The 13,816-nt window shown below is 34.5% G+C and overlaps 1 protein-coding gene across 4 annotated transcripts in view; it reads right to left on the bottom strand.

The window, feature by feature from the left end:
* The window catches only part of KIAA0825, a 426,330-nt gene that overhangs the window by 370,700 nt on the left and 41,814 nt on the right, over positions 1 to 13,816 (bottom strand). For 3 of the 4 annotated variants that reach the window (XM_082458005.1, XM_082458003.1, XM_082458004.1), the window contains exon 3: positions 4,347 to 4,454. The exons of the other annotated variant lie outside the window; for it this stretch is intronic. In XM_082458005.1, the coding sequence (XP_082314131.1) occupies positions 4,347 to 4,406 (60 nt within the window). In that variant the 5' untranslated portion in view covers positions 4,407 to 4,454. The remainder of the gene's footprint in view (positions 1 to 4,346; positions 4,455 to 13,816) is intronic. 4 annotated transcript variants of the gene reach the window in all.

Below are 13,816 nucleotides of genomic sequence, written 5' to 3'. Positions count from 1 at the left end.
CTCTGTAATAAAACAAATTATGTTATCAATATTCTGTTCAGAGTTGCCCCAATTTGTCGATATTGTAACGCCTCATTACTTCAGACTCCACATATTCAAACTAAAGAAAATATGTGTAGAAGTCAGCTTAAATATAATAGCAAACTAGTAATATGATTTGTTGTATATCTACTATGTATAAGGTAATTTATATACATCACCTTCCTTAATCTTCATAATAACTCTACAAAACAGTTATTATCCTCATGTATAGGGGAGGGAACTTGGGCCCAAAGAAATGAACTAACATGTCCATGTTACATAGCTACCCAGTGTTAGGGGGTAGGGTATGAACCCAGACCTGTTTGGTTTTAAAACTTGAGGTTGCTGGACTCTTGATAAATGAATCAGTTACTGCATATAAAACACTGTAGAATGTAAAAATGATATTAAAATGTTAAAATGGTTATCTCTGGACAGACTGGATAGACTATGGTTGATTTTTATTTTCTTCTTCATATTTAGCACTTTCCTATGTTTTGCAATAAGTACTTATTTTATATATAATTAGGAAAAGTAGTTTAAAAAGAAATCATACACGTCCTTTGCTCTCAGGACGTGTATGATCTCTTATTTTATTGGGTTGGCCAAAAAGTTCGTTTGGGTTTTTGGTAAGCTGCTATGGAAAAACCCGAACGAACTTTTTGGCCAGCCCAATATACTTTCGCTATGTCTTCATTTGAAACATCTTCCAACCTTAAAAGTTCTCTCTTGCCAATTTGTATTTATAATTTCTTTCAAAGTCTGATTCAAACCTTACATAATTCCTAAATATCTCTCCACTGACCATTTCACCAAACTTTTTGTATTGTTTTGTGGTATTTGTGCTTACAAATGCTGTTAAAAGGAAATCTGTTGTTTTGTATCATTTCAATATTGAATGTGTGTGTTATGTTCTTCACTGAAATCAGCTCTGGGGTAAAACAATAATGGATAGAAACAGGTCAAACATTCAGATGGGTTTGGTGACCATGATTTTGAAGGATTCCCAATCTACATGGTTGCATGATTTTCTCTGTTTAACCTCAGGAGAGAAGTTAATCAGTACACACAAAGACTGTCATTATAAAGGAATGCCATTTGATAACAATGATGGGGTACCAGAATGATGATGGTTCAGAGTTTTCATATGACTGGCATAGACCTGTGATGCTTCCATATGTGTGGTAAGATTTCAAGGTGGTGAAGGACAAGAGAAACAAGAGCCACCTTTACAGTGGTAGTAAAGTTTAAGATGCTGTGTGATAGGATAATAGAAAACTTGATGGGCAAACTATAATAAGATGCGAAAATTAACCTGAGTGAATAGGGATGCACAGGACCAACATGAGAAATAAAGGAGGGAGAGTACAGACTGTAGTAAGTGACGCTCAAGTTTGGATTTAGAAGTTTTCCCATTAGGATGGCAGTGATCCCTGCAGGACTGTGATGAGAAAGAAGCACGCACTGAATGAGTATGAGCACAGACACCAAACTTCCCATTTCCTTACATGTATTTTGTGCGCCCACAGTGTGTCTGACACCGTGCTGGGCATCATGAAGGAGCAGAGAGACTGAATGACTGAACAGTCTCTCCTCTCAAGGAACAATAATAAGAACAGGACCATAAGAAAGGGAGCGAGTAGAAAGATCATTGCTATACTCTAAGTGAAACATAACTATGACCTCAACAACAGAAAAGTAAATTATTGAGGGACCAATGTAATCTGGGAAATACTTCAGTGGTATTTCAAAAAGATAGAATTACCTTTAAAAAATCTAAGGGGAAAAAGGAAGAGGCTATGAAGCTATGGATCAAGATATAGTTTTATATTCTGTTTACGTCCCTATAAATCGTCATCAGGGACACAATAATAATTTGACATAATGAATGAAGTCTCTTATCCTAATCCACGATCAATCAAAGATGGGAATTATAACTTTTTAAAGTACAATAACTTCGTTTTTGAAATTTCCATTCCCCAACTCTGTTTTTAAATGTTCATTCTCCTGTAATGTTTCTGATCACTTTTTGTATAAGATTAAAAAAACAGTGTTTAATATTTCAAACAAGTATTAGCAGCCAACCTAATATTAATTATTGCCTTTTAAAGACAAGTTATGCTTGAAGAATTATATCTAAGCCAAACATCTGTAGATCAAATTTCAGCCATAGGCAAATTATAACAGTTGAGTTATAAATTCCTGAGAACAATGACTATAATAAAATATGAAAATATTAATAAGCACTGCCAGAAAACATTACAGTAAAGCAATAAACCTAATCATACCTTACGTGATCAAAAGAAAGCACACAAAAGTAATTTTGGACTCTCACTTTTCCCTTAACATATTTTAAAATGATACCTTTCTATCCTAAGGTCTCTTCTTCTTTATTTAAACACATACAATGGTTAGAGTTCTTATCATATCTTTTTTCGGTTTCTTCAATAATAAAAGTCCTGAGTGCCATTCTTCTTAAGACCAACATGATTAAAAAGGAATGAAAGATAGAAAAACCAACCCTTGGGAGGAAATCCACACGGAAATTTAGTTAGTAAAGGAAACATTTGGATCAAGTGATTTCTCCAGTGAGGAGGGTCTAATGCCTTTCATATCTATGGTTGGACTGTGGAATTAATGTGTCCACCAGCTCTAGCTCACCTGAAGTCCTGCCATCCAATATCACTGTCTAGCCTAAAATAAACAGTTAGTTAGCAGAGTAAGTGGGGTATTCTAATTAATTAAAGATAATTATACATTCCACATATAACTGAACAAGTTTCAAAATGTTGCTCTATAATAAAATACGTTTAACTCTAAACATCATTGAACCAAGAATCAAAAGATTTGAGTCCTGATCCTGGTCTGCCAATGCCTCTGTGACTTCGGGTGAGTCACTCAATCTGTCAAGAGGGATGGAGCTTATGTTCCTCATTTATAAAATGAGGTGAATGGATTTATTAGGCTCTGAGGTTTCTTCTAGCTATAAATTTGTTGATAAAAATGGTAGGAGAAGGACATATTTCTGAACCCCCTAAATTAACTTTTCCATGGACTATTTTGTTTGTCAATACCATCATTGTTCCTGTATCCTGGACTCTCAGAGCTATTTTTAATTCTTCCCTTTTCCCTTCTCCAGGACTGCCACATGAAAAGCTAAAGTAGAATCTGTAGCTTAGCAAGAAATATTATGTGAAAAGAGGACACGTGAGGCAGGAAGACATTCTCTTACGGTAATAGGTAGATGCCCTGTACTGATGCTCCATTCTCCAACCTGCAGCTCCCTAAAATATTCTAAAAAGCAATCAGCCCATGTTTCTGGGTTCCTTTGAATTGACACACTCTTTACTCAACAAAAGATGTCTGAGAAGAACTGAGTTTGGGCATTATGCCTCCACAAGGAAAAAGGTGACATTACAGCCATCATGTATCCTTGAGCTATTATTCTTGGTATCTTTTATATTATTTGTATTATTCTTTGTATTTCTTGTTTGGTTTGAGTTGCTGATTTGATAAAAAAAAAAGCAAACTGAAATTTGGACCAGGTCGTCATTCTTAAATCTGGACCAGCCTTTTCTTCTGGCCTGGTTCATTTTTACTTTTCCATCCATATTTAGTCACAAAGTAGTCTTCTTATGTCATTCACAAAGTCCTGCCAACTTTATATAATTCAAAATTTAACTTTTACTAAATCTTGACAATTTTATGTAGTTATAAAGTTGTACAAAAAAATTATTATTTTACCTCTTACATATGTTGGCTTGTTTACTGCCATATATATTTAACAGCTTTCCCTAGAACCATTATAAATTTCATTCATTATGAAGCCTATATAATTTCCAAAAAAATTTTTTTTAAGGTTAGATCTTCCCCTGTGATATTTCAGAGTTGCCAAAAATTTCTTTTCAATTACTGAGAGTTGAAATTTTAATGTTCTAGCCTCCCCTAAAGACTGAGAAACAACTCAAATGGCTCTCCATTTGTTGACAGTCATTTCAAATACCTAATACATTAAAGTCTTATATTAGGAAATAATGAACTTGTTTTATTCAATTTATACTGCTATGCTTTCTACTAATTATTGTGGAAGTTCTGATTATTATAATTATATGAGCTATAATATTGATATACATCCAGTAAGTACTCATATTAACATACTACAACTATTAAAATCCCCTTTGATAAAATATAGAACACTTCACTGTAACTCCTCTATTAGTAATTTAGATATGTGTATGTATGAAGTAGAAACTGACAGGATCAGTTGGAATACACTATTGCAGCTTGACAAGCAAACAGAATTAATTGTCATATGCTTTACTCACCAAATTGACATTGCTTTCTTTATTTTTCAGTGTACCTTTCTTTCCAGAAAATATTTTCATTTTAATAACTCTTTATAATCTTCAATATGCAATCCTCGTCATCTCTTGCTTTAATACAACAGTGAAACCAAGATAATTAAAAATGAATTTAATTTCAGCATTCTTTTATAACTTGGAACTTTTATATTTCACATGATTTAAAAGTCATAAAACACAGATGTAGAGAACAAATGTATGGATACCAAGGGGGGAAAGCGGGGCGGGGTGGGGGGGGATGGTGGTGGGCTGAATTGGGAGATTGGGATTAACATATATACATTAATATGTATAAAATAGATAACTAATAAGAACCTGCTGTATAAAAAAATAAATAAAATTCAAAAAAAATCAGTTTAAGACTAAAAAAATAAATTAAAAAAAGTCATAAAATTATTATACATTTTGAGATTAGAACTAAATAATGTCACAAATCATGGGGCTGTGATTTACTAATGAATTTTCAAGTACAGTAAAACCTTAGTAATTTAGAAAACAGTACATCTGCATTAGAAAGTTTAAGTTATGGAGCACTTTTTAAAAGGCAGTTGTATTATGCAGCAAGTGGGAATACTAAATAGCTTATGAGATGTCAATTATATTTTTAAGGAACTCTTTTAATAATTAGGCAAGAATGCTTTGAACTTAGTATGTATTTTGTATCGAATTGGATGCTTCTAAAGGAGTTACAGTTCTTAAAATATGTTCCAAGAGTTGAAGAATTTCTCCCAAAATGTTAATATTATTGATCAGCTAGTCAAATTAATGTGATACTATTCTTCTAAATTTTAGTAATATTATTAATTAACATCAATTTGATGAATAAATCTATCCACTGAAATACCCTTTTATGACTTTCAGGGCTTTGCTCCATCAGTTATCATCAACTAGTCCTACAGCATCAATATCCCTTTCAGTTGACTATAAAACATGTTCAAGTTTCTTGCTTTTTAGAAACCAACAAAACCCTCCCTAGGATCCCCTTCTTTTCATAGCCCGGCATCTCAAAATAGCAGTCCATATTTCTTAATCTCATGTTCTCATCTTTCACTTCTCAACCCAGAATAATCTGGTTTCAGCCTCCATCCTTTTACTGAAACTGACAAAACATTTTTCACTTCCCATCATACTCAATCTCTGCACTATTTGGTACTGATAGCTACTCATTCCTTGAAGTTGTCTTCTCTCTTGTCAATTTTCCTAAGTATTATACTTTCCTAGTTCTCTTCTAGTTTCTCTCACCCTTTATTCAGAGGCTCCTGGTAGGAGTCCCCACTTTGGGTAGCTGGCCAGCTCACATTTCTTTTTTTATCTGATACACAGTATCAGATGTACAATGGTGGCACATTTTCTATGCTAAAGGACCCAGCTTTCCTGGTCATAACTAATTGATTCAGGGTTAGAAATCTGAGCCAAGCTAAACCATCAGATGCACACTAAATAAATTTTGAAATGTGGAATGAAGGCAGGGACAGGGAATCACTGGTAGTAAACCAATCACGACACTTCCAGCCTCCCAAGAAAAGATGCATGGATTTTTTTGGCTGAGGCCCCTGTAATTGCCCAGTTCCTGTCCTCCTCTGACTGACTGATTGCTCATACAGCTTCCTTTTGGTTCTGTGCGATACATATAATAAATCCTTTCCCTGCTCAACTGCCCAAAAGCCACTTGTTTGTTTGTTTGTTTAAATTAACCAGAGTAGTTTTTATTAAACTAATAAACATCTTGATTGGCTCCTCTCTCATCTCTGCCATTGAACACTGATATTCACCACAGAGTTCTTTCTAAACCTGCTTCTCATTTTACATTCTTTCCTTGAGCATTTTTCATTCAAAGCAACTGCTTCCTTTTATGTAATTTTACTGTAGTAGATTTATTTTAATTAAAAAATTTTGTTTTATTTTTATTCATTGGATTTTCTCCTCAGACCTCAAAAATCTTTTCCTATTAGTTTCATTTTTCAGTCTTCCCAAATCTCCTTATTTCCCTTGCCTGAGTTGGGAAGCAGATTACGGAAATTTCTCTTTTGCTTCTCTTCCTACCCATCTCATGCTGGAGTTACTGGTCCTCTTCCTATTCTGCATGTTTTTCACAACCTCTTTCATCTACTATCTTGATGCTGAAAATTCAAGGTCTATGTCTCTAATTCTCTAAAACCCCACACATACTTCCAAGCACTTACTAGACAATTCCACTTTCCTGATCCAAAGGTCCCTTCAACTCAACATGCTCAGCATTTAATTCAAAATCTTTTTCTTGGATTTCCCTGGTGGCGCAGCAGTTAAGAATCCGCCTGCCAATGCAGTGGACACGGGTTCGAGCCCTGGTCCGGGAAGATCACACATGCCGTGGAGCAACTAAGCCCGTGCGCCACAACTACTAAGACTGCGCTCTACAGCCCGCGAGCCACAGCTATTGTAGCCCGCGCGCCTAGAGCCCGTGCTCCGCAACAAGAGAAGCCACCGCAATCAGAAGCCCATGCACCGCAACGAAGAGTAGCCCCCGCTCGCCGCAACTAGAGAAAGCCCGCGCACAGCAACGAAGACCCAATGCAGCCAAAAGTAAAAATAAATAAATAACCTTAAGAAAAAAAAAATCTTTTTCTTAAAATGACTTTTCTTCCTATGTCATAGGGTCACCACCTACCTAATCTCCCTCTCCAATGCCTAGTATTTTAAATCAGGAGTCAGCAAACTATGGTGTAGTCTGTTTTTTCTATGGCCTACAAGCTAAGGATACTTTTTACATTTCTAACATGTTGTAAAAATTAAAAAACAAACAAAAAAGAATATACTACAATGGCCGTATGCTGTCCACAAATCCTAAAATATTTACTATCTGGCCTTTAATAGAAAAAGTTTGCTGACCCCTGTTTTAAATGGTCATCAACTTCTTTGACCCTTTCTCTTCCTAGTATCTTAAATGGTCACCACTGCTCTCAAATTTGACTTCTCCTTCTTTCTGCACCAGCGCCCCAAATCTGGAACACTATCTTGTCTCCAAGATACATAAATACATATTTGTGGTATAATAAATACATATTTGGTTTTTGCCACTCCTACCCCCTTCCTTACTTCGTCCTATGTGTCTCTTCCATTTGGCTGTTCCTGAGTTGTATCCTTTTTAATAAAACTGTAATCAGAAGTATGGCACTTTCATGAGTTCTGTGAGTCATTCAAATGAATTACTGAACCTGTGGGAGCTGCTGAATTTGTAGTCAGCCAGGCAGAAGCGGGTATCCCTGGAGACCTCACTTGCTCACGTCTGAAGTGGGGGCAGTCTTGTAGGACTAAGCCTTTAACTTTCAATGACTGTGCTAACTCCAGGTAGTTAGTGTTAGAACTGTTGAACTGAATTGTAGGAAACCTGGATGATATCCACATTGCACACTGGCATTAGACTTCTCATGTTACAAACCAATTCAGATCATTTCACTACCCTGCCTAAATACCACTGAAGGTTTTCCACAATGCATAGGATAACTCCAGGTTCTTCACCTAGTTTTATATATATGTATTTGTCATATTTATTTATATTTTTCTACTATAACTGTCCTTGGTTGACATCTTGAAATAGCCTTTTGCTATAACTCCTTCTACTAAGAATGCTTTCAGTAGAAAATCATGTTTATGGAAGGCATGTACTTCATTAAAGTAGATAATACTATTTATAGAAAACATATAACTATAATATACTATAATAACTGTGAAAAGGTAAGAAAATATATTTATGGTGAAAAATTGGATTTTACATTTATTTATGCTATCAAATAACATTTAAATGTGATACCTTAAAACTCTTTCTAGTTTCCATCTACCAAAAAAGGAAATCAAATAAAAGCGATCTTTAAGGACCCTTCTAGTTTAAAAATTCTATTATTTTAATCATGTGATCTATTTCTTTAATATTTAATTTTCTGTTATCCTGCCTTTGAAGTATACTTTTTAATTCTATAGTTCAATAGAGGGATAATTTGTTGTTGGTTATAAATAAATTCATATGAAATGACCTGAAAACCTATTTAAAAAGCAATCAGTGAAAGTAAATATTGGATTTCTTCATGTTAAATCTGAAAATCCATCACTATTCTTGCTTTTTACTTTATTTGCTGCTTAACATATCTCAACAGTGAATCTATCATATCAACATAGTCATCATGATCCAAGCTGCAAATAATAGAGAGTGTCAGTGTCAATTTTGCTTTCTCACACTTGCTTCCCTTCACTTCATCTGATTTTAATAATCCCTGTCAAACCACAAACAGTCCAAATTACCTTCATGACACAGAAGCTTTCAAGGAGCAGACAGAATCTCAACTTTCATTTAGCAACTACAAAAGAAAGCTGTCCAGCTGGACAAATATTATTTCCACACTTGACAATCTCTACAGTTGAGCGTGCGTTTTAATTTTAACTAAACCTGCCAGGAGTTTGATATGAGCTTCTTGTTTTGTGTAGATTGACTCATAGGATTATCAGACCAATGACTGTAATTGTGATGAAAGAACCCAGTATTTTTCTACTAAAAGACGAATCATATACCAAAGCTGAGGGACCAAAATGAACATATAAGAGGCAATGTGGAGGCATGGATTATAGAAAGAAAACTACTTAAATTAGGTGCTTTAATTACTAAATAAAGTCTAAAGGTACAGAACACATTCTTTGAAAGAACTAATAAGTAAAAATAAAATGTAAAAACATTAAAATTTTATGCATAGATACCATTGAGAAACAATCCTAAGAATGAAAAATAAAGAGATTTTTTTAAATTGTTTTGGATTGACTCAACTTCAAAGTCAAATTTCTAGAATAGTTTTATGTGTGAAATTATAATAAAACTGACATTCTTGACAAGATATTAGAAAGTCCACTCTATACTAATCAACATGCCCTTGTACACACAATGTGAAACTTTGAAAAAAGTCAGAGTACAAATGAATAATGATAATAAGTTTGTAGAGGAGTAGTAGAATAAATGTTACCTGCAAAACTATACATAAACTATTATATCTTTGAAGCTTAATTTATTAAACTTACAATCTAAAAGTTTCAAATGGTAAGATATTTCTGGGAACATTTCCTAAGCTAGGCCTGAATTCTTCCTATAGTTATAGAACCTCGAAATTGCCAAATGTCAGTCTTCTGTCCAACCTGCTACACTCCACACTAGTCCCAGGCACTTCCCCAAAGGAAGTGCTATTAGGGCACTGTTTCTCCCTAAATCTGTCCTGGACACCACAGCTCAGTTTCCTTTACCAGTCCCTTTTTCTGTCTCTCTCCTGTGGTCCTCTGACTGAACAATTTCATCCGCATCCATGTCTTCTGCTACAACTTGTGTTTGGAGCTCCTGTTCTAACTGTCCAACTCCACACTGGATAATTCCCGTGGATGTCCCACAGACACCTAAACTCAACATGCCCCAAACAATTTTATTATCTTCCCTCTAAAAGGTCTTCATTTTCTTGAGGTCCCTCTGATAGTTAACAGCACCACTATCAACCTAGGCACTCATGTCAGAAATGTGGGAGTCATCCCCCATGTTCTAATGTTCTCTCACCAGTCCCACAGCAAGATGGTTAGTTTGCCTTCATATTTGTCATATCCAACCCTGTTCTCATATTGCTTCTGTGTAAATCCAAAATCCAAACTGCTGGATTAGTACAGCAGTTTGCTAAAGTGTTTCCCTATTTTTTGCATTATCTCCTAACTCATTCTCTATCCTACCACCAGAATGATCTTTGTAAAGGTGAGAGAGGAATCAGTGTTTATAGCAAGATTTTAACTCTAAGTGACTGGTAGAAAAGACATACTCTTAAGCGAAAGAGAAAAATCAGAGGAAAGAGTTAATTTTTAATTTGTAGGGGGAAAGGGAGTGTTCATTTTGGGAATAATAAATTTGAAGTATAAGAATTACAATAAAGCAATCATTTGGAAAAGGGGAAATGGGATTTGGGAAGGAGGGGATGAAGCATATATACATCAAAGGATTACAGAATTTATTCATCCAAAGTAGGACTTTTTTTTTTGGAGTAAAAAGGGTACTGAAAATAATTTAAATTATGTAATTTTTTGAGATGGATACTTACAAATCAAGTAAGTAGCTTTATAATATTTGTGGACCTATGTAATACTTATATTCAAAATAACATTCTTTCAAAAAATTCCTATATCTATGCCCATTGAAGTAAAAAAATCTTTATATTGTTTTAACATTAAATATATATAAACAGATGATTCTTGGTACATTTCATATACTTTAATCAATTTCTTAGTTGTGTCTGCCTCTCACAGTTATTTTTCTGAAGAATGTATTTTTAAAAATATGATTGTATTATTTGTATAATTTTCTAAGATACAATTTATGGTTAGTAAATTTTAAGTTGTTGATACCTTCAAGTGACTCTTCTGTATACTCTTTCTCAGGTGCAAATCTACCTGGTAAATTTATTAAGTTCAGAGCAAATTCAATAGTGGAAAATATCACCAATTTTAATTTTTAATAATGAAATACATAAATACTCTAGCCAAAATATTTTTACAGTTTCTATTTTTTTGCCTCTATGCAAAGTGCCTTTTTGGACTAATAACATAAGACAAATTTATCAAATAAATATATATGCTTATTTTCAAAGTTTTGCTAAATTTATTTATTTATTTAACATCTTTATTGGAGTATAATTGCTTTACAATGGTGTGTTAGTTTCTGTTGTATAACAAAGTGAATCAGCTATATGCATACATATATCCCCATATCCCCTTCCTCTTGCATCTCCCTCCCACCCTCCTTATCCCACCCCTCTAGGTGGTCACAAAGCACCAAGCTGATCTCCCTGTGCTATAAGGCTGCTTCCCACTAGCTATTTATTTTACATTTGGTAATGTATATGTCAATGTTACTCTCTCACTTCGTCCCAGCTTACCCTTCCCCCTCCACGTGTCCTCAAGTCCATTCTCTACATCTGTGTCTTTATTCCTGTCCTGCCCTTAGGTTCATCAGAACCATTTTTTTTTTAGATTCCATATATATGTGTTAGCATACAGTATTTGTTTTTCTCTTTCTCGCTTACTTCACTCTGTATGACAGACTCTAGGTCCATCCACCTCACGACAAATAACTCAATTTCGTTTCTTTTTTATGGCGAGTAATATTCCATTATATATATGTGCCACATCTTCTTTATCCATTCATCTGTCGATGGACACTTAGGCTGCTTCCATGTCCTGGCTATTGTAAATAGTGCTGCGATGAACACTGTGGTACATGACTCTTTTTGAATTATGGTCTTCTCAGGGTATATGCCCAGTAGTGGGATTGCTGGGTCATATGGTAGTTCTATTTTTATGTTTTGCTAAATTTAGGTACTGCAAACTTGTAGGCTTTTCCAGGTTAACGTCAATCTGAACCATAATATAAATTTATTCAATTAAAAATATGAACTCCATCAAAATATTTTCCCCATAAGCGTAGGTATTTCAAAACACAATTATGGAATTTCACAATTAAATTTTATACATCATTTGAGTTCTTATAAATTAATTTTTTCAGTTTCCCATTTGATTTCAGGGAGAAACATTTCAAGGTCCTCCTATTTGCAAGCTTTGTGTTCAATAATTGCAATTTCCTAAAAGCTTCACATAAACTGAATTTTTTGCCTTCTACTTGTTAAATGCTTTGACTAAAAATTTCCAGTAGATTTTGCAGAAACTGCACCAAAATTTAGAGAACATTTTTACGAAAGTATTTAATACCATGGTAGGATACTTTCATTGATTTACAAACTTACTCTTCAAAGTCTCAAAAATTTCTAAAATCCTACATCTGTGTCTTTATTCCTGTCCTGCCCTTAGGTTCATCAGAACCATTTTTTTTTCAGATTCTATATATATGTGTTAGAGAGAAAGTGTATACTGCCATGCTTAAGTTATTTTTATTTTATCAGATCAATCTAACCATAAAAATTTCCAGGCTGGGGACTTCCCTAGTGGTCTAGTGGCTAAGACTCCACACTCCCAATGCAGGGGGTCCGGGTTCGATCCCTAGTCAGGGAACTAGACCCCACAGGCCACAACTAAAGATCCTGCATGCCACAAGGAAGATCGAAGATCCCACATGCCACAACTAAGATGGGGCACAGCCAAATAAATAAATTAAATATTTTAAAAAAAATTTCCAGGCTGGTTATTTCATGTATGTATAAACATATTTGTACTCTTTTAGAACTATATCTTCTATTTAGATTGGTAGATTTTATAGATTTCTTAGAGGCAATTATGAATTGCACAAATATGTGCATCACAACATATTCTAAGTGTAGTTCTCTCTATAGGTTCTAAATTTATTCAAATAATTTTATGATGTTATGTTCTACCTCAACATTTTTTTTTTTTTTTGTCTGCACAGGATCTTAGTTCCCCGACCAGGGATGGAACCCACGCCCCCTACAGTGGAAGCACAGAGTCTTAACCACTGGACTGTCAGGAAAGTCCCAACATATTTTTAATATCACCAAGACCAAACAATTTTATCATGTACGTTGCAGTTTGTAATTCAATTTACAATAAATAGTATTCACAATAATGTCAAGTGTTTCACCTTTTACAGAACGAACTTCTAAATGCTTTACTTTGATGCCATGTATTTGACAAGAAACTTGAACTATTATTGGAATTAGTTGATTTTTTTTTACTAGAAATATCCAATGATACTGAGGTAAAAGTGGCATCATTTAAGTGTTAGTAAAGTTCTTTTAATAGAGCCAATACATTAACAGCTATTGTTTCACCTTTCATATATGCACAAGAAAACCTGAAGCTGAAGATGAGAGAAATTAATTTAGTACAGTCACTTGATCTAAATGAAAAGTCATGTTTCATAAAGTGGTACACAAATGTACCTTCTGCAGCTAAGTATTAAAATGTTGTATTTTCAGGCATGGTCTTAAGACTATGCAATAGATGTTGATGCTTCTATGTCTTCTTTTTTTTCTTTAGTATTTATATTTATTTATTTATTTGGCTGCGCCAGGTCTTAGTTTTGGCACGTGGGATCTTCCTTGCAGCATGCGAGGTCTTTAGCCGCAGCATGTGGGGTCTTTAGCCGCAGCATGTGGGATCTAGTTCCCTGACCAGGGATTGAACCTGGGCCCCCTGCATTGGGAACACAGAGTCTTAACCGCTGGACCACCAGGGAAGTTCCTCTATGTCTTCTTGTTTTCATGTGTTCTGTGATATCATTATAGCCCCCATAGTGTGAGTTACACATTAATTCTTTTCGGCAAATCTAATGAAATTTAGTGCTAACTATTAAATGTACACTGTTATTTTCTTTTGTTTTTTTCTAAATCACTGTCACCAAAATGGTTATTACAAAATAAAAATGTGTTACCCAACAGTAAAATAAATAGTTGTAGGTTTATATCATATGATATGTA

This window comes from Balaenoptera physalus, assembly GCF_965194825.1.
Source record: "Balaenoptera physalus genome assembly, chromosome: 3".
Taxonomy (NCBI): domain Eukaryota; kingdom Metazoa; phylum Chordata; class Mammalia; order Artiodactyla; family Balaenopteridae; genus Balaenoptera; species Balaenoptera physalus.
This window is presented reverse-complemented; position numbering and strand designations above follow the sequence as displayed.